This window comes from Macaca thibetana, chromosome 1 (genome assembly GCF_024542745.1).
Source record: "Macaca thibetana thibetana isolate TM-01 chromosome 1, ASM2454274v1, whole genome shotgun sequence".
Taxonomy (NCBI): Eukaryota; Metazoa; Chordata; class Mammalia; order Primates; family Cercopithecidae; genus Macaca; species Macaca thibetana.
Window position 1 is genome coordinate 4,941,850 of NC_065578.1, and position 18,233 is coordinate 4,960,082.

At 54.9% G+C, this 18,233-nt stretch overlaps 1 protein-coding gene across 10 annotated transcripts in view; it reads right to left on the minus strand.

The window, feature by feature from the left end:
* Positions 1-355: 355 nt before the first annotated feature.
* NPHP4 (nephrocystin 4) overlaps positions 356-18,233 on the minus strand; it is a 136,527-nt gene continuing 118,649 nt past the window's right edge. For all 10 annotated transcript variants that reach the window (XM_050806846.1, XM_050806904.1, XM_050806979.1 and 7 more), the window contains 12 exons: positions 17,241-17,366; positions 14,370-14,575; positions 12,148-12,374; positions 11,746-11,932; positions 10,645-10,728; positions 5,286-5,442; positions 4,575-4,660; positions 3,908-3,993; positions 2,634-2,805; positions 1,879-2,058; positions 1,417-1,560; positions 356-932 (listed from right to left, as the gene is read on the minus strand). In XM_050806846.1, coding sequence (XP_050662803.1) covers positions 792-932; positions 1,417-1,560; positions 1,879-2,058; positions 2,634-2,805; positions 3,908-3,993; positions 4,575-4,660; positions 5,286-5,442; positions 10,645-10,728; positions 11,746-11,932; positions 12,148-12,374; positions 14,370-14,575; positions 17,241-17,366 — 1,796 coding nt within the window. In that variant the 3' untranslated portion in view covers positions 356-791. The remainder of the gene's footprint in view (positions 933-1,416; positions 1,561-1,878; positions 2,059-2,633; positions 2,806-3,907; positions 3,994-4,574; positions 4,661-5,285; positions 5,443-10,644; positions 10,729-11,745; positions 11,933-12,147; positions 12,375-14,369; positions 14,576-17,240; positions 17,367-18,233) is intronic.

The following is an 18,233-nucleotide window of genomic DNA, read 5'->3' on the forward strand; positions in this document are numbered from 1 at the left end:
TGGGGTCCCGCAATCAGAGCGCTGGGGCGGCTTCTGTAGCAGGAGGGGGCGCCCGGCCCAGGCCCTCCTCGCACTGACCTGCAGCCCGCAGCCCGCAGCCCGCAGCCCACCGCTCGGTGTGGCCCACCCTCCACTCCTCCACCCCTTGCACTTCCACCCAACTGCTGCCGTCTCAGAGCCGGGGTCTCGGCCCCCACCCGGGGCAGGCTTGAGCAGCCTCTCCATGAGGACAGAGGGCGTGGGCTGCCTGACTGGCCCCCAGCATGTCTCCTCAAGGAGAAACCAGGCTTGTGTTGTAGACAGGAAGCCTCTGACACTGCGCCAGCAGACAACACTCAAGAAAACTGCCAAGGGATGACATGTAAAAGTTTAGTATTTTGTTCAACAATTAAAAAAATAGATATAATACCAGCATAAAATATTGCATAGCAAATAATAGATTGTTTGTACAAAATCCAGTAAGAAAAACATAATTTTATCATTTAGGATGATTCATAAAATACATTTTGAGCAACAGAGATAATGAGGGTCCCACGTGTGCAGACGGCAGCACCAGAACCAGAGCCACGCCACGGAGTTCACGCTCACGGAACCCAGGCCTGCTGGGTGTCAGCAGCAGCTAAGCCGGACGCAGGTACTACAAAATGACCAGCGCGTGCTCTCTGCTTCCTCAGCCAAGTGGTGGGCCCTGAGGTCAAAGGCTGCGGAGAGGCGGGGAGGACGGCCTGCAGGGCAGGAGGGGCAGACAGGCCCCAGCCAGGTGCCCCAGGAAGGATGTCACCCTCAAGCCCTCACTGGTAGATGACCTTCACGCAAAATGCCTCTTCGTTCTTGTCCTCATGGTCATTGATGTAGATCAGGATCTCCTCCTCCCCCACTCTCTGACTAGGCGCAAACTGCAGGCCGATGGTGTGGGTCTCTCCACCCGCAACCTGGAAACAAGCATCCAAATCCCAGCGTCCACCCCCGGGCCGTCCCACACTCTCACCAGCAACCTCTCTGCATGGTCGTGTATATTTCCAAGGGGAGCTGACAAGGCGGGGGAGCCCTGCGGAGTGCATCCAAGGTCTGCCTTTGACTTCAGTGCCCGGGACAAGGACAGGAACCGGTGCTCGGCCAGGGTGACGCGTTACTCAGACTCGGAGCCACGCTCATGTTCGAGACTGAGCTGTCTAATGTTACCATGAAAAGCCCTGGGCACATCACCCTTTCCCACGCTCCGGAGAAACTTAGCTAAATCTCCAGCTACTAAAGAGACAACGGGCCCACCCAAGTATGGGATGGCACCGGTCACCGCCCTGGGGTTTTTGGAAGCCTGCTGGTGACTCGAGGAACTCACTCCTAAATGCAGCCTAACTGCCTCCATTCAGGTCCCCAGGGCTCCCCCCGGGAGTCCCATGCACAGCTCCACCACACCTGGAAGGAGTCCTCCCTGAACCGCAGCAGCTCCGGGTGGTCGCTGTGCAGGTGGAACGTCCTCCGGGAGGGGTAGGGGTTGGTGTAGGTGATCCTCTTGTTGACACCCTTCCCTTCGCCCACAGCCAACGTGATCTCAAAGGCCTGTGGAGGGAGGGGACAGGGAGACACTGTGGGCACTCGCGGGTACAGCCACTGGCCCTTCCTCCAAGTATTCCCTGAGTCTACTGTGCACCGTGCACGGCCCCAGACACTGGAGACCCCCACAGAGATAAGGCAGACGCTCTCTGGAGCTTCCATCGGGGAGACAGACAGCACAGGAGCAAACACTCGCACACCCAGCCCTGCTGGGTCAGAACCCTGTATCCAGGTGGCCCGAGCCACAGGGCCAAGGTGGGGGTCCTGCAGTGCCCTGGTATTGAGCCCCCATCCCCTCAGCCTGTGCCTGCCACACATACAGACCTTGGAGATGAGCGGCTGGCGGCAGGAGAGGCACACGAGCCAGGAGGCCACCAGCTGGTGGGAATCCACGTCCACTAGGTTGAGGTGGATGAAGCGGCTGCCAGCCCTGAGGGGCCTCACACCAACATGCAGGTCCTGCACCCCATGAGGCGGCAACACGAAGACACCTTTGGGGTCTGTCTTCAAGAGCAAGAGAGGCGGGTCAGGGCAGAGCCTCTCACGGTGTGCAAGCAAGGGGCTCCCAGCCAATCAGCCAGGGGAGCCCAAGGTCATGGGTGGTTCAGGGGCAGTCAAATCTGAGGCCATAACCAACCCTGACATCACTGTGGCCGCGGCTCGGGTCTGCACCTGGCAAGTCCCTCCTCCCACATGGTGACTATCTGCTAAGTGCTGCCTCCACAAAGAGAGAACTGAAGCCATTCTGGGGCTTAAAACCCTGGCCAGCTGGTGGCACCAGGGGCTGCCCTCCCACCCCATCTAACTGTGGCTTCACTAACGCCAGGGCTCCTGTCACCGTTTACCTAGCAGGAATTCTGAACACTGGCCTTTGGGGTTGGTGTGTACGTCACTCACCCCACAATGGCATATCTAACGAAAGGTGGCTGCCAGGAAACCTCTGGTAACAGGGTCTGAGTGCTGGAGGTGCTGGAAAAGCTGCCGTCAGGGCCACCCACTGTGCTCCAGCTGAATCCCCACTGCCCGTCTCCAGGATGGGGTTGGGGAGAGGCTCAGAACAGCCCCCAGAGAGGCCGTACCTTCAACTCCTGGGGGTGCGAAGTGAAAGCTCTCACTTTCCTCACTGTCTGCGTCCCCCGAAGGACAAGGGACAGGCGGGTCAGCTGGCCTGCGACGCAGGAGACATCCACGCGCTGCAGGGAGTGGAGGTAGACCTGCCACGTCTGTGTGGGTGTCGCTAGCCAGCGATCCCTGCAGTGGGACGGGAGCCATCTGCACTTGTCCCGGAAGACTCAGCACCAGCCCGTGAGAGGCCAACAAGGGCTGCCAGGAGTGTGGGCAGACAGAAGGCCACGCAGGGAAAGCCCCAGAGGACCAGGCCCCAGGAGGCAGAGCTGGGGCCTAGTGGCTCTGCCCCAGCTGCCCCCCTCCCACCCACAGCAGAGGCTCTCAGGGCACAGCAGGGCTGACTGATGGCCCCACTTGTCTGCACCCAGGATGCCACCTGGCACGAGGGTGCTTAGGAACCACATGTCAAACAAATGACAAGGCACGCTTTAGCCAAACACACATCCTGGACAAGTGTCCACCCCCAACAGGGTTCTGAGGCAAAGCCAAGGGCAGCGCCACTCAGGAGACAGGGTCGGGGCTGGAGGTCATGCCGGCCTGAGCAAGGAAGCCCCTGTTAGCATTTCAGGGCCAAGAGCCTGCTGCTTCATAGTAAAATGGGGCTGGGTGAGGCATCTTCATGGGCTCACGAGGAAGCCACTCTGAGACGTGGTCACGTGGCCCCTCACCCTCTGGTGGGCACTCAGTGCAGGTAAGCCCCTGACCTGTCCTGAGAAGCACTGCAGGAAATCTCCCAGCTCACGGCAGTTTGAAAGGATTCTCACAGGACTTGGGGATCCGACTTAGGAGGGGAGGGAAAGGGACCGGGTCATTTAGCCTGGAGGAGAGAGGGACGGGCAATTCCACCACAGTCCTCCCTCTCCGCAGGAGGGACCACAGCTTCATTCATGCTGTTCGGCCTAGCGACTCAGCAAGAAGAAGGTAACAGGGGCCTCTGGGTCGCCCTTGGCACTATCTGGAGACAGAGGCTGACTCGTGTCCTTCCTTGATGGACACAGGCTGCGTCCCAAGTCACTCAGGCTGCAGGTGCCCCTCCAGGATGCCTTCCCCAGGCCCCTGCTGGCCCTGGAACTCGCAGCAGAATCCCGCCTCACAAAGTGAAGGCCCAACAGCTCCCCCAGGTTTAGGAAGGGGCCAAGCCCACTTTCAATCCACCAGTAGCCCCAGGCCTGCCTCCTCCTCTCCTCTGCCACTGCCCCCGGGTCCCCGAAGCCTGTGCACTTACGAGTAAATGATGACAAAGAAGTCTTTGATCTCCGGGCTCGGACCACTGGCTACCTTCAGAAACACGTCCCGCGGCTCCCCCGGGCCCTGCCAACCAGATGTGCAGCAAATCAGGGCACACAGCCCACTGCCCAGCTCTGCCGACCCCAGCCTGCCCCTAAATCTGTGTGACTAGTGCATGCAGAGTGAGGGCCAGCCCCTCCCAGAACGAATCTGTTCATGTTCCATACCAGTCAGAATTTACCATTCTGTTCACTGTCAAAGACAAAATCATTAGCTTCCTGATTTTACAAGGATCTCAATAATTAGATTCTACAGGAGACTTTATCCAGTTTCCTAACTGGTCATAACACAATTATTGCCTTATCCTTTACACAATGGTAATTAATAAGTGCCCTAATTACCATTCACTTTATTCACTTTGTTTCATGCCTTTTTAAAATTTAAATTCAGATGATCAAGGAGCTGATCTGCTAGTAGAAAAAATAAAAACACGCTCATAAAGCTCTCATAAAGATGTCAAAATAGCCCTTTAGTACCTTGGAAAAGAAACCACTTAGCGGAAAACCTAAAACGAAGAGGCTCCCAGGAGACCCCGCGGGGAAGACGATGGGGGCGCAGACTCGCTGGGAAGGATCTGCCTGGGCCGGGGCCACAACACAACCTACCACATTCTGGGTCTCACAGATGACATTCGGGTCGCTGCAGCGAACGTGGACCGGGGGGTCCTCACCAAGCATTCCCACCGGAGCACCTGGAGCAGGGGAAATGTCACAAAGAGTCCTCTCCACATTTCCGGCCTGCGTGGAGACGGCCCCACGTGTTACACACTATAGGACGGGACAGGCTCATCACAGGTGCTCAGCAAGACACCTGCTGGGGAACCGGACGCCGCCACCTTTCCCAGGACAGCATCCGAGCACCGTGTTCCCTGCGCAGACACCCCCGTCCAGCCCACTGCCGCTTGGCTGCAGCCACCTCCGCAGGGAATAATCGAGGGGCCACAAACAGGAAAGCGCAGCTCCCTGGAGCAGGGAAGCCTGCACTCTGCTGTAAGGGGCGCCAACCGGAAACACGCGGGCCATCAGCTGAGGAGGAGGTGTTCCTCCAGGCACACCTGGACCTGGGCCACGGAGCTGGCATTTTTTAGAAGGGCGGACTCACCCAGCAAATGCGCACCTAGTCATCTCAGAGGTGGCAAGAGGGGCACCGTCTCCAACCATAAAGGCAGGAGAGAGAATTCCCCAGGCCCCACGTGCTGCTCTAACAGCACCAGGGCATGAAGCCATGAGGCCATCTGATCTGTCACCCTCAGGAGGTGCCTACTTCCAACAGGTGAGCCTGCAACATGTGGGCCGCAGGGTCAGTGCAGGACCTGCCTGGAAGCGTGTGCCAGGGCGGCAGGCGGATGGCCTTCTTCAGAAAGGAGAGCTCCGGGTGGTAGAAGCGGAAGACCTGGTCCACCACGTGGGGCTGCAGCTCCACCGTCAGGCAGAGCACGGCGATGGGCTTGCCGCCACTCGCTCGGAACAAGACCTGTGAGGAGGCCACGCGGAGCGTTGGGACGGGCACGAGACTTGTGAGCAGCTTCTCGTCCCTCCTTAGACAGCACAGGTATCTCCACTGTCGCCACGACCCACTCACCCTCCACTGCCATGATGGGGGAGAGTCAGGCATCATCAAAGGCAGAGACTGAGTCTGCAGCAGCAGGTCCCCACCCAGAGGGGATCGCTAAGCAAAGTCTGGGCCGGCACCCAGCACAGGGCACCCGAGCAGCCGCATTGCCATTATTTCTCTCCAGTACGGCACACTTCTTAAATGCCAGTGGAGGTGGTCTGTAGTCCTAAGTCAAAACTACTCCCGCCATGATTCCACCTCCTAACACCCTGCGTGCAGGTGAGCAAGTCAGGCCAGGAGGTCCTGGGGTGGGTGGTGGTGGGGCCAAGTTGGTGGCCAAACACGTCAGCACAAACTCTTTTGATTTCAGACGTCAAAAAGAGGCTGTGCCTAAACCAAAGCAGTTTGAAATAGAAACTTCTCTGGTTTCAAAAGAGCTACTCATTAAAAACCATATTGTCTAAAGAAGTATTAATTTGGACAACTGATAAAAAGGCTGCGTTTGTTTCAAGATACACACACAGAGACATGCACTCACACACATGCACACACACATGCATGCACCCACACATGCACCCACATATGCACACATGCACCCACACATGCACATATATGCACGCACATATGCACACACACATGTGCCCACACACACATCCACCCACATATGCACCCACACGCACCCACATGCACGCACCCACACGCACACACGCATGCATGCACCCACACATGCACATACATGCATGCACCCACACACATGCACACACATATAAGCACACACACATCCACCCACACATGCATGCACCCACACATGTAGACACACATGCACACACACGGATGTATCCACACACATGCACACACACACCACCCACACATGCACACACTTCACACCTGTACACATCGAGAAGGAGACAGTGGGGCAGGTCAAGAATGAAAAGATCCTTCCAAATATATCTTGCTTTATAGTTTGATTTTTGACTTAAATGTTTTTAATTTTGAAAACTAAAATAAATAGAAGTGTCAATGTATTAAAAATAAACAAATCTAACCTTCTATCAAGTTGGTGCTGTAACTACCCAGAGAAGAATTCTTTAAGTAAATTTAAATCACAGGATACAAAGGACCTAAGGATAAATGCACCTTCAGACATCTTGCACTGACAGATAGTGTCTATCCCCGGTTGGTACTGATGTTTTGAAATATACACATACACAAAGATGGCCAGTGTGGCCAGTGGTATTGTAGCCAAAGGGATTTGGCCAGTGTGGTCAGCAGATTGGTTAGATACAGAGGAAATTAGGCAAATAACTAAATATAGCGAACCAAATGGGAGCCAGGTTTCTCACGAGCAAAAATGGGAAGAAACCCGTGATGTTGAACTGGTGTTGGAAGAACTGCTGCAAATTCATGGTCTTCAGCACACTAGAAACAGTAGTCTATGCACATACACACACATACATATGCACACGCACATAGCTATACATCGTATATGCATGATATGCACATATGTATCTGTATATACAGGCATACACCTCTTAGGTCTCTCTGCTGACAGGGACTAGCAGCAGTGACATCCCAGTAGCACTGAGTACATCTAGCACTCAAATCTTGGTTTCTAAATGTCATTCTCTAACCAAAAGAACCTTAGTTAAATGGCTGACATTCCTGAAATGCAAGCTGAGCCTGGGGCATCTTGCTGTGCTGGGCAGTAAGGAAAGACTCAAAGGAGGACAGGGGTGAATCAACAGGACACAGGAGCTGGCCTGAAGGGGCTGCCCTCCTTAGTCAGGGACAACATGGATATGAGCAACAAAATAAATAGTAACAAAATGAATAAAATAGAAATTCATTGTTCATAAGGCTATAAGAAGTAAATACGTGAATGGGGTGAAGGCACAGCCCTACCTTACTTAAAATACCAGTAATCGACAGAGAAGGAATGAGGGAATTGGAAAATCCACGGCAGGCAAGCATCCCATTAACTACCAACTCAGGGCGGTCATCAGTGCACACTGAGACCTAGTGCGTAAAAGTCTGATGAAGAAGAGGGTATTTGAAAGGCCTCAGTATCTCCCAACAAGATACTTACTCATGACTTTCTGATTACTAGACACAAATATTTTTTTTTTTTTTTTTTTTTTTTTGAGACGGAGTCTCGCTCTATCGCCCAGGCTAGAGTGCAGTGGCCGGACCTCAGCTCACTGCAAGCTCCGCCTCCCGGGTTTATGCCATTCTCCTGCCTCAGCCTCCCAAGTAGCTGGGACTACAGGCACCCGCCACCTCACCCGGCTAGTTTTTTTGTATTTTTTAGTAGAGACGGGTTTCACCGTGTTAGCCAGGATGGTCTCGATCTCTTGACCTCGTGATCCGCCCGTCTCGGCCTCCCAAAGTGCTAGGATTACAGGCTTGAGCCACCACGCCCAGCCACAAATATTTCTTAGTTGATATTACAGGAAAAAAGCATGGCAGATGCCATCTTAACTGAATGGAAACACTAACATCACCAGTAACAGGACAAAGCAACATGGTGTCCCTCACAGTATGATGTTCAGAGAGGACACAGCAAATGTCTGCGAAGTCCCTGTCCCAAGTGCATCACCTGGGTCTAATCAAACCCGAGTCTAACCGAACCAAGGCCTAACCGAACCCAGGTCTAACCGAACCTGGGTCTAACCGAAACCAACACCAGACCAGCCCCACTGGACACACCCTGCAGGATAACCGCCTGTGCCCTTCAGAACAGCCACAGCTACAGCCACGCCAGAGGGACTCCATGGGCAGCGGGCTGCTGGGGGCCGCTGGGTGGGCCGTCTATCAAGTACTGGGACATCTGCGAATGTGAACGGGGCCTGTGATGACAGAAGAGGAGTGTCTAATTTTCATGGCTCTGCCTTGCCTGTAGAGGACAGTGGCCTATTTTCAAGACAACCCAGCTCAAAGTGTCGTGGAGTAAAGGGCATTACCTGATCATTTATTCTCAAATTGTTCAAGAAAAATGCATAAACAGAGAACAGTGAGGCAACCATGGCAAAGGTTGGTGATTGGGAAGGCTGGGAAAACCCCATGTGGGGACTCTGCACTCTTCCTGTAACTTTTCCCTAAGTTCTACATTATTTCAAAATAACTACTTTTTATAACAACGAAAAAAAAAGGCACAGGAGTTAACCTGAAAAGGATGGCAGTGGCCAGAGAGAGGGCAGTTCCAGCATCTAAGAGTGAAGCCTCCATGGGATGAGAAATACAAATATAAAGCCCAGGTGTCCATCACGAGACGCCACAAACACGGACTGTCTCTGGAGGGTGCTAGGACGCAGCTCGCTTACTTGAAAATTGACAAATAAAGGGAATGATTCTAACATTCACCCTCACTTTCAAGTACAAAGCATATTTTAGGGTAACCAAACCACTGGTGGGGAAAGTCCTTGTTTGTAGGAAAATCACAGGAAGAATGACAAGACTGTAATTTCACCTTGGATGGAACACACGTGGGCCAGGAGCCTCAGCTGGATGCGAATGAGGGAGAAGCGGGTGACAGCAACAGGCCGTCAGCACCTGAGCACGGTGACAGCCAGCATGGCCTCTGTGGGTGGCCTTCGTGGACGACGTGGCCTGCCCACTGAGCAACTCCAGAGGTGGCGCACCCCAGGCCAGCGGGTCCCAACCCAAACACACCAGCTGTAGAAAGGCCCGTGCTTAGAGCCCCAGCAGACGATGCCGAGATCCGCCTTGACAGGGGCAGCGATGACAGCAAGCAGTCACGATAAAAAGAAAAGTCCTCATCGGTCCGAGATACACACTGCAGTAATTATGGGTAAACTAACACAATGCCTAGGATTTCCCTTCAAACTCCAAACTCAGGTGAAGAGACCATATTTTTGACATAAAGATTATTTTAAGGTGAAAACACCTGAAATCTTTATCTGAACTTCCCTTATCTGACTAGTGCACAGCCTCCTGAAAATGCAGCTGCCATTAACCCCCTATGTGAAAGTGAAAGCATCCTGCAAATTCCAGGAAGGTCACAGACTCCCCATGCCTACAGCACAGAGACAACAGAACATCCCTGCCTTCCCACAGAGGCCCTGGCCCTCGCCCCTTCGTGCTACACTGGCACACAAACCTCGACCTCTGGGCATTCGGCAAGCTACTCACTTCCCAATGCTGTCACGGGCTTGCGACGGTAAGGCCCATCTTTCCTCCCATCCCTCTGTCTACCGTCATCCACCTGCAGGCCTTGCCATTCAGACCTAAGCTAGCAGAGGAAAACCTTCCTCCCAACAGTTCTGGCAACAGGATGTGATGGCTGGGACTTCCCACACATGTAAGGAAAAGGTATTAACCTAGAGCACTCAATAAAGAACAGAAGTATTCCTTAGATCAAGGCAAAGCTGTGGCTGCATTTAAACAAAATAAAGCAAGTTTTCACTGGTGATGGGGCCTGGTGGACACAGAGGGCCAGGCTGTAACCACAGTGAGACCCGGGCCACGGGGACCCCACAGCCTCAGGCCGGGACTGTGCTGAACTCTGAATTCTGTCCTCCAGGCAAGGTGTAGGAAAGACCAAAGCTTTTTCATTTTGTTTTTCACTTCCCAACTACTACAAAAGGCATGTTTCTACCAAATAAAGAAAAACCTTCAGAAACTGCCATAAAGCAGCAACGTCTCAAGCTCCTCCTGCGAATGTCTCAGCCAGCTGCTGAGAAGCAGGTGCTTTACTCCACGGCCTTCGCTTAGCAAGGGATATAACCAAGGTCTAAGTCTTATTTCCAGGAAGAACCACACCACACACACACCAGGGAATGCTGTGTGTGAGGCTCACAAAGTGGCCACAGGCTGTGGCAGCCACCATAGGAACTGCGGCTTCACACCCGGAGAGCCCTGGCTGTGAGAAGGCGGCCACCGAGGAGGTATTTCCCACCAGACACAAAGCAGGCTGTGCCGGAGCCCAGACGGAGCTGCCCTGCCCAGCGAAGACATGGAGAAGGCCATTCCCAGGCCCACACCACCCCTGCCCTGACCTGGCCCCAGCCCTCCCCTCCAGGAGGGGAGAGAAGGACATAAGGGTTAGGCCCTGGGAATACCTGAGAAGCCCCGAGATCAGTCTGTCCTCTGTTGCCCCTTTACCTTGGCGTGTTTAGCGGGCACTGCGCTGGACTTCCAAGGTGACACGGCGTCTGTGCCCTTCTTGTTGCTCAACCCAGAAGAGGCCTGCAGGAACCAATCAGCACAAGCAGGTCAGGGAGCGACACCACTAGGTGACCAGCACCTGTGCTTAGAGACACCACTGCCACCCAGCTGGGAGCCACCAGCCTCCTCTCACACTGACTCTCCGGGCAGCAACCATCACCAACCGGCCTCACTGTGCCAGAGAAGGCTGAGGCTGCCAGGAGCAAAGGAACAGCAGATCCCAGGTGGAAACCCAGCTCTGCCTGAAGCCAAAGGCCTGAGGTCCCACCTGCTGTCCTCACAGCCCGTCCCAAGAGCCAGCATGGAACCCTGTGAGTGAGCCTCTAGGGACATTTCAAGTCCACCTTAAGCAATGACCATCACCCTAGAGAGCTGACCCCAAAAGGTCAAAAGCTGAAACACACACTCCATGCCTCTATGCCTGCCTCACACACCCAGGCATGACACACCCCCTGCAGGCACGCCTCACACACCACCCCCTGCACACACACCTCACACAGACCCCCACACGCACCACTCCTACACGTGTGCCTCACATACACCCCGCATACATGCCTCCTGCACACACGCCTCACATATCCCCCCTGCACACATACCTCTTGCAAATACACCTGCTGCACGCATGCTCCCTACACTCATGCTCCATGCACACATGCCAGCAAAGCTGTATCTTGCATAGAGCAGCCAGTGCTGCAGTCGGAAGCGACCAACCAACATTAACTGGAAAGAAGATGCTAGAAAATGTCAATCCATTAGATTCACTGGGCTTTAAGAAGCCCTAACAACCAACCCAGTAAAGAAAATTAGGAGGAGATGGTCCAGCCCGACACCCATCAGGCTAGAAAAGAGAAGGGGCAGGTTGCCACTCGCAGTGCACGTGCCAGGGCTCTTGTTGAACACAAAGGGGAGTGGATGGCAGCCCGAAGGCTAGTCCGTCTGCCACAGGCACAGGAGGGACACTGGTGGAGACTGGAAGCATTCTCAGTTTCCCACTGTAATCAGCCAAATGCAACTTCCTTGTGTGCCTGACACCCGCACCTGCACCATGGCCAGCTGCCCAGCAGAGAAGCTCTGGAACTTGAAGGGGATGTGGGCGGTCTCGTGGGGGCGCAGGTAGAGCTGGGGGGCCAGGCTGCCACGCAAGTGGAACATGTCCTCCTCCACCGGCGTGTGCAGGCCAGCAGCACCCTTGAAGTCCCTCCACTCCTGACTGTCCACGATGACGCTGGGGAAGGCAGTGTCCAGGCGTCAGGGCAGTTCTTCCCAGGAAGGCCCACAGGAGGCTGTGTCCCACCCACCGACAGCAGTGCTCAGAGGAGTGGGAGAGAGGAGCCGAATCGCCTCGGCTCTCGGGCAGAATTCAAGCCAGCTCAGCAGGGGAGCCGGCTGCACCCGACACAGATCTGGGCTGGGGCAGGATGGGTGTTGCTGAGACCTCACCTGAGCTCAGGGTTGTCGATCTCCACGGTCACCGTGTGCTGTGTGTTGTGGGGGTTCTTAAGCACAAACTCAAAGAACTCGGCGACCCCCAGTGTGGCGTGGAGTGTGTGCTCCGTGGTGATGGCCAGGCTCAGCAGGCTGGTGATGCTCTCGGCCTTCGTGCGCTCCCGGTAGGCGGCGATGACCTGTAGGTCCCGCAAGTGCTGTGTGCGGACGCTTTGCTGGGCCTGCGGACAAGACGATATGGGCGGACAGGGTCTCAGGCACGCTCTCCTCCACGAGCGGCTATTGCTGGCCGCCCACCACCCGCGATCTCAGAACAGGACATTTCTCCACCAGCATCGCCACCGCCACCCACTTCCTTCACCATGTGGTCTGGGTGGAACTGGCCGGCCCCGCCCAGGCGTGGATCTCAGGCAATGCTGAACAGAGATCTGCTGGCTGTGTCCCCGACACGGAGGTCCACACAGCACCCTTGCCTGCTCCGGAGAGACTCCTCACAGCCGCAAGCCTGGCCCCCCACCCAGTGGAGAATTAGAAACAGTGGTTTCAAACAAGAGAAAAGAATAGCCTCAAAACTATGGTGACAGGCCTCACCCGCCAGGTCCCCAACACAATGTCAGGAGCCCTGTCTGGGCCCAGAGTCCACAGGAGAGGACATGCCCCGGCCTGCAGACTCTCGGTCACACCGGGTCAGAGTGCGGGCAAGCAGCATGCTACTTCAGCAAGGCTCAGCCACCCCCTTGCTCTGATGCCCCAGGGACTCGAGGGGCTTGGCCAGCGCACATGGGTTCTACAGGTTGGAGACTGGCTTGTTTTTCTTGTGGGCCTTACAAGAAAAAGTGAGGCCCTCTAGAGGCTGCCTTGCAAGATCTCAGGCCTGGAAGGGGCCACCCCCATGCCGGGGAGTCGGCCAGCCTACAGTTACTCCAAGAAGCCGCTGCGGTAGGGCACTGGGAACCTTCTGTCTAACAGAGGAGGCTGAGGCGTCAGAGAGATGGACTGACTTGAATGCTTTCAGGATTTAACTCAAAAGGTGAGGACAAAATTTGATTCCTGACTCAAATGACTTTGGACATTCACTTTCCAACATCCAAAGCTTTGGCTTTTCCTTTGCCAGGGGGATTGGAGCTGAGCCTTTCACACTTGGGGCTTCCATCAGAATTTATCATCAGAGCTTTTCAGGAGTTGAACCTCTGACAGGCTGTGCTGGACAATGGGGCCAGACATGAGTAAGGATGAGAAACAGGGCTAGGGCTGAGAGTGGCTCCTCACTTCCAAGCTCATGCTGACAGAGCTAAGGTTATCCAGGCTGGGGGCCTCCAGAGGCCACAGCTTCAAGCCCTGCCAGCTGGGAAGGAGGGAGGAAGGGAGAGAGGGAGGTGGGGTGGGTGTTCTGAGGCCTGGGAGGAGGCCCCAGCCATGCCCTGGCCCTACCCCTGGCCTCCCTCTAGTCCCTCCCTCCTCCCTGACCACTGAGCCCACCAGTCCTGCAGGCTCAGGCCAGGCCTCCCCACCCCGTGTCCTCTCACCATGCCTGTTCCTCACCCCATCAGACTGAACTGAGCCTAGGTAGGGACCGAGGCATCTGCATCCACCTTTGAGCACCAAGGCCTCACTGGCGGGGAGGCTGAGTGATGGCCCTGCTGAGTTTACTGTCAGGAGAAGGGACACCTCTGTTCAGACCCCGGCCTGCCTGCATGCAAAGGGGAGTCTCAGGAGACCTTTCTCGAGGCCCCTGTGGTTCCCGACTTCTATGCACCCAGGAGGTACAACCATTCTCACCTCCCATTTCTTAGTTGCAAAATATTAATAGTTCTATTTAGATTTTCAGCCAAAAAGGGGAATTTTTCTAGCCAGAATGATTACACTGATAACCCAGGATATGTCAGCTGTTCACAGCTCTGGTCCCCAGACCTGGGAGAGCCTCAGACTCACAGGCAAAGCTTTCTTCAAACCCAGGCTCCGGCGGTCCTGCCCAAACCAATCAGTGTCAGAATCTCCAGGGCTGACGCCCAAGAAATGGCTTTTAGTAAAAGCTCTCCAGATAATTCTCACTTAAAGATTTCCCCCGGTGGCTGAAAAAGTCCGATTTCTTATATTCTGTCCCTAGGATTTGGGAGGAAGGTAAGAGAGAATCACGAGGGAGGCAGGGAGAGATGTGTACAGTGACTCAGTCTGCGTGGAGACCCCGGGACAGTGACAGCTGAACAAACCCTCACCAACACGCTCGTCCCGCGCCGGCCCAACTCTCCCCCAGCCTCCTGCAGGCGCACAGACTTCATCCGCTCCAGTTTACGCCTGCGGGTGGCATCCGACTCGCGGCCGACGTCCCGGGGCCCCGTGCCCTGCCGGGCATGGGTCAGCAGCATGGCGGCCAGCTCACTGTCCACGTCCGCCAGCTTCTGCGCTTGCACCACGTGTTTTCCTGAGAAAGGGTCAGAGGGGGAGTCGGGTGGACGTGCAGTGTCTGCCTTCCAGGAGCAGATGTGGGGGCGGGCCTCCCACGACCACCTGTGCAGGGAGGGAGCTCAAGAGCGCGGCTCATGCTTTTTGCAGCTCCAATCTGCAGAGTTCTGAGATCCAGATAAAGATGATAACTTTATACCCTGGTTTCCACAGCATTCCCTCCTTTCCTCAGCCTCCAAATTAAAAGCAATTCTGACTCTGGTCCTTAGATCCAACGCTATCAACACACCACCAGGGGGTTTTCTAGGGGAACGAGGCCATGTTCTAGAAGCCCACGCTCTCGGGATCTTAAAGGGCCCACTAATGCCTTAACCCAGGGCTGCTGGCCTCAGTCCCTCGGATCAGGAATGGGGGTAAGGGGTTGTCCCCTTGGCAGGAGGCCTTCAGCTAGTAGGTGGTGAGGGATGAAGCTCAGAGCAGGCCTGGCCCCCAAGTTCCTGCTCTCAACTCCACCCCAGCTGCCCCTGGACTGCCTGGCCCCCAGGACAGCCCGTCTCCTTTGGGGTGGCCCTACTCAAACCAGGGATATACAATGACTCATTTAGCAAACCAACAGAAGCTGAACAGGGTCAAGCACTGGCAGGCAAAGGCTCAGCCACCACTGGATGGGCCAGGCCCTTCCTTCTGACACAGAGCAGGAGCTCAGGGTGTTGGGTGGGACTGTACTAGGTGACCATGTGGCCATGCCACAGGCTGACACATGAGACTCCCAGACAATCGCTCAGCCCGGCACAGGCAGGGCAGCTGAGGGGTGCCCCAGCTTAGGGCCTGGGTCCTTCCTCACTCTCTGGCACCAGTAGAAACTTCCCACAGGAAACCAATGCCAGCCTGAGCTCTCCCCGCCTGGTTCCACCTGTATGGGGCGTTGGCACCCCCTGCAGAAGCCTCCACACAGTGGGCAGCAATGTGACCCCTGACTCCTCACAAGGAAACAGGTGCCACTGTCAGGTCCCTCACCACCATCCAATTTTAAAGGCGGTAAACTGCTTTGCAGATGCCCCGAGTGGCTCTCGGGCACAGGCTCGGTCTGAGCTACCTGCAGCTACAGCCGTGAGTGAGGGACCTGGGGCCTGGGCAGGTGGGGGTTTATCATGAGCTCAAGTCTTCACATTGCATCACCCCAACAAATACCTCTCGTGGTCCCAGTGAAACAAGAAATGAAGTTACAGAGTGACCATGAGACTGCACTTGGGGTGAGGCATGAAGCACTAAGAAGCTTCTTAAAACTTCGTGCAACTTGCTAATTGCAGAACCTTGCTCCATGGGTGAGACATGTGCTTTTAAGGGACACCTCCTATGCCAGTTCTGAGCAAAACAGGGTCTGGAAGATCACTGACCTCAGGGCCTCTGATTGTCTCAGCGAGTCCTGGGTTCCTGCTCCCTGACAGCTGAGCCCTTGACCTGCTGTGCCTGGAGGCAGGGTTTTATCAATAACCTCAGCCTGGCTCCTAGAGCTCAGGGACTTCTCTCTATGGAGCTGCTTCTCCATCATACTCTAGGTGGTCTGCAGGACCAGCTGAGGATGAAGGGCACTGACCCCAGGGCAGGGAATCCAGATTCTAAGCCAAGTTCACCCCTTAGCCACGGCACTGGCCAAGTCACCTGACCTCTCTTCATCTCAGTTTCTTCAAAATTACAATGAGGAAGCTGGGCCAGAACACTCTACCCTGCCTGGATCATGAATCCCTCTGAGCCCCTCATGTCTGCTCCCAGGGAGAACGTACAAGTTTACCCAGAGTTCCTGGGAACATTGCAGGATGGAACCCAAGGGCCCCTCCCACCTCTAACAAGCCACAGTTCCAAGGCCCAGCAACACACAAAAGCGCACGGCAGCTTTGAATTCACACAAAATGATCTGCAACCTCTGGAAAAAATGCTCCTTAAAGAGCACTTCCCACTTGTAATTCAAATGATAAGTACTTTATATTCAAGTCTGTGAGGCCTTAAATTTTAAGGGGAGAGAAAAACTTCAGAGCCTCCCTGCTGTGAAACACATTTTCACCTAACCCAGGTCTTTCTCTCAAAACGAGGTCTGTCTTTCCCAAGCTCCATAATTGGCTTCTCTCTTCTGTTCACAACATGGGGGACCTCAGCTTGTTTTGAAAATCAGTCTAGGTTCATCCTGACCTTCTCTCCATTTCTCCTTCCCTTGCAGATGAGCAGCCAACCAGACACAAATGCCCCTGGCAGGGTTCCCACTTCAAACAGCACAGTCGCCTGCAGAGCCCAGCCTAGAGCACCAGGGTGTGATCAATGTGGTGGCTCGGTGGGGCCTGCAGGTCCACAGGGGCATCCAGCCAGGGCACCAAGCTGCACATGGGCAGTACAGTCCTGCCCTAGACGCAGAGGGGCGTTAAGAGCATCATGAATGGTGCATATGCACAGGCGCGCACACGCACGCATACACACACACACACACACAGATGCAGCCTTCCACCTCTCACATGCCACTCACGACCCACCTGCACGTGGACAGCACAATGCCATCCTAGATGCAGAGGGGCATTGTCAGCACCACGAATGGTGCACATGCACACACACACAAACACACATACACACAGTCTTCCACCTCTCAGCCACCACTCATGACCCACCCGCACATGGGCCCAACAGTGTCAACTCACGCCTTGAGCTTCCACTTGTGAGGAGGCTGCCTCCAGAGAAGCGGCTGGCTCCATCATTTGAGATGACCCGAGATCTGGATGGTGGCAATGTGCTACAACCTCTCACTTTCTGTTCACACAGGTGACCTAAATGAAAAACATCCCAACATAAGCCACTAACCCCAAATGAGAATCTGATGAAACAGATCAACCCACCACATAAGCAGTTCTGGCTTTCAAATGGCCCATCTACACCCTGGCATGCTAAGGCCCCACCGCCTCTGTTTTCAATGTTTTGCAATTGAGAGAGAGGTGGGAGCTCGTTCTGCTGTGAACTTTCTGCTGGGTCTTCATTCTTCTGCCGTGTCAGCAACAGCCTCTGTTTCCTGGTGATGAATGAAAGCGTGTGGCACTCACAGTTCACTGCACATGGATTCTTACTTCTGGATCTCTGGGTCGCAAGGTGGGCTGCCTCACAAACTGTAACCTCGGCCTCTTGATGGCCACATTGTTCAAGGAGAGTACATTTACCCGTGCAAATGTCTGACTCCACACACACCCAGGGTGAAAGAGTCCCCACAAACTGGAGCCTTCACCAGAGCTGTGTTCGTAACAGAAGCCTTTGGCGAGCAAGCAGTGTGGCCTCAGGACAAGCGTGTCTTGTGGCTGGTGGGTGTGGTGCCCTGCGAACTTGCAAACCTGAGTATCCTAGGGAAAGCCGTGCTTGCCCACGGTACACTCTCCTGCGAGGATGGGACCCACAACCTCAGTGTGGCCTTTACCTCCCCAAGGGGTGAGGCAGAGCACCGCCAACGAAGGTGTGTCCCAAAATGAAGCACCCAGGGTGTGTGCAAAATGCTTGTGTCATCAATCTCCTTAATTCCGACGAGGCAGTGTTGAGTGTCCTCGGGCCTGGGATGTCCTCACCATTTTCCTGGGAGCTGTTAAAAGCGGGAACCCCTTCTCCGGACTGCCTGCCTCTCTGCATCCCTTCGCTTCTGCCCACCCTCAGCC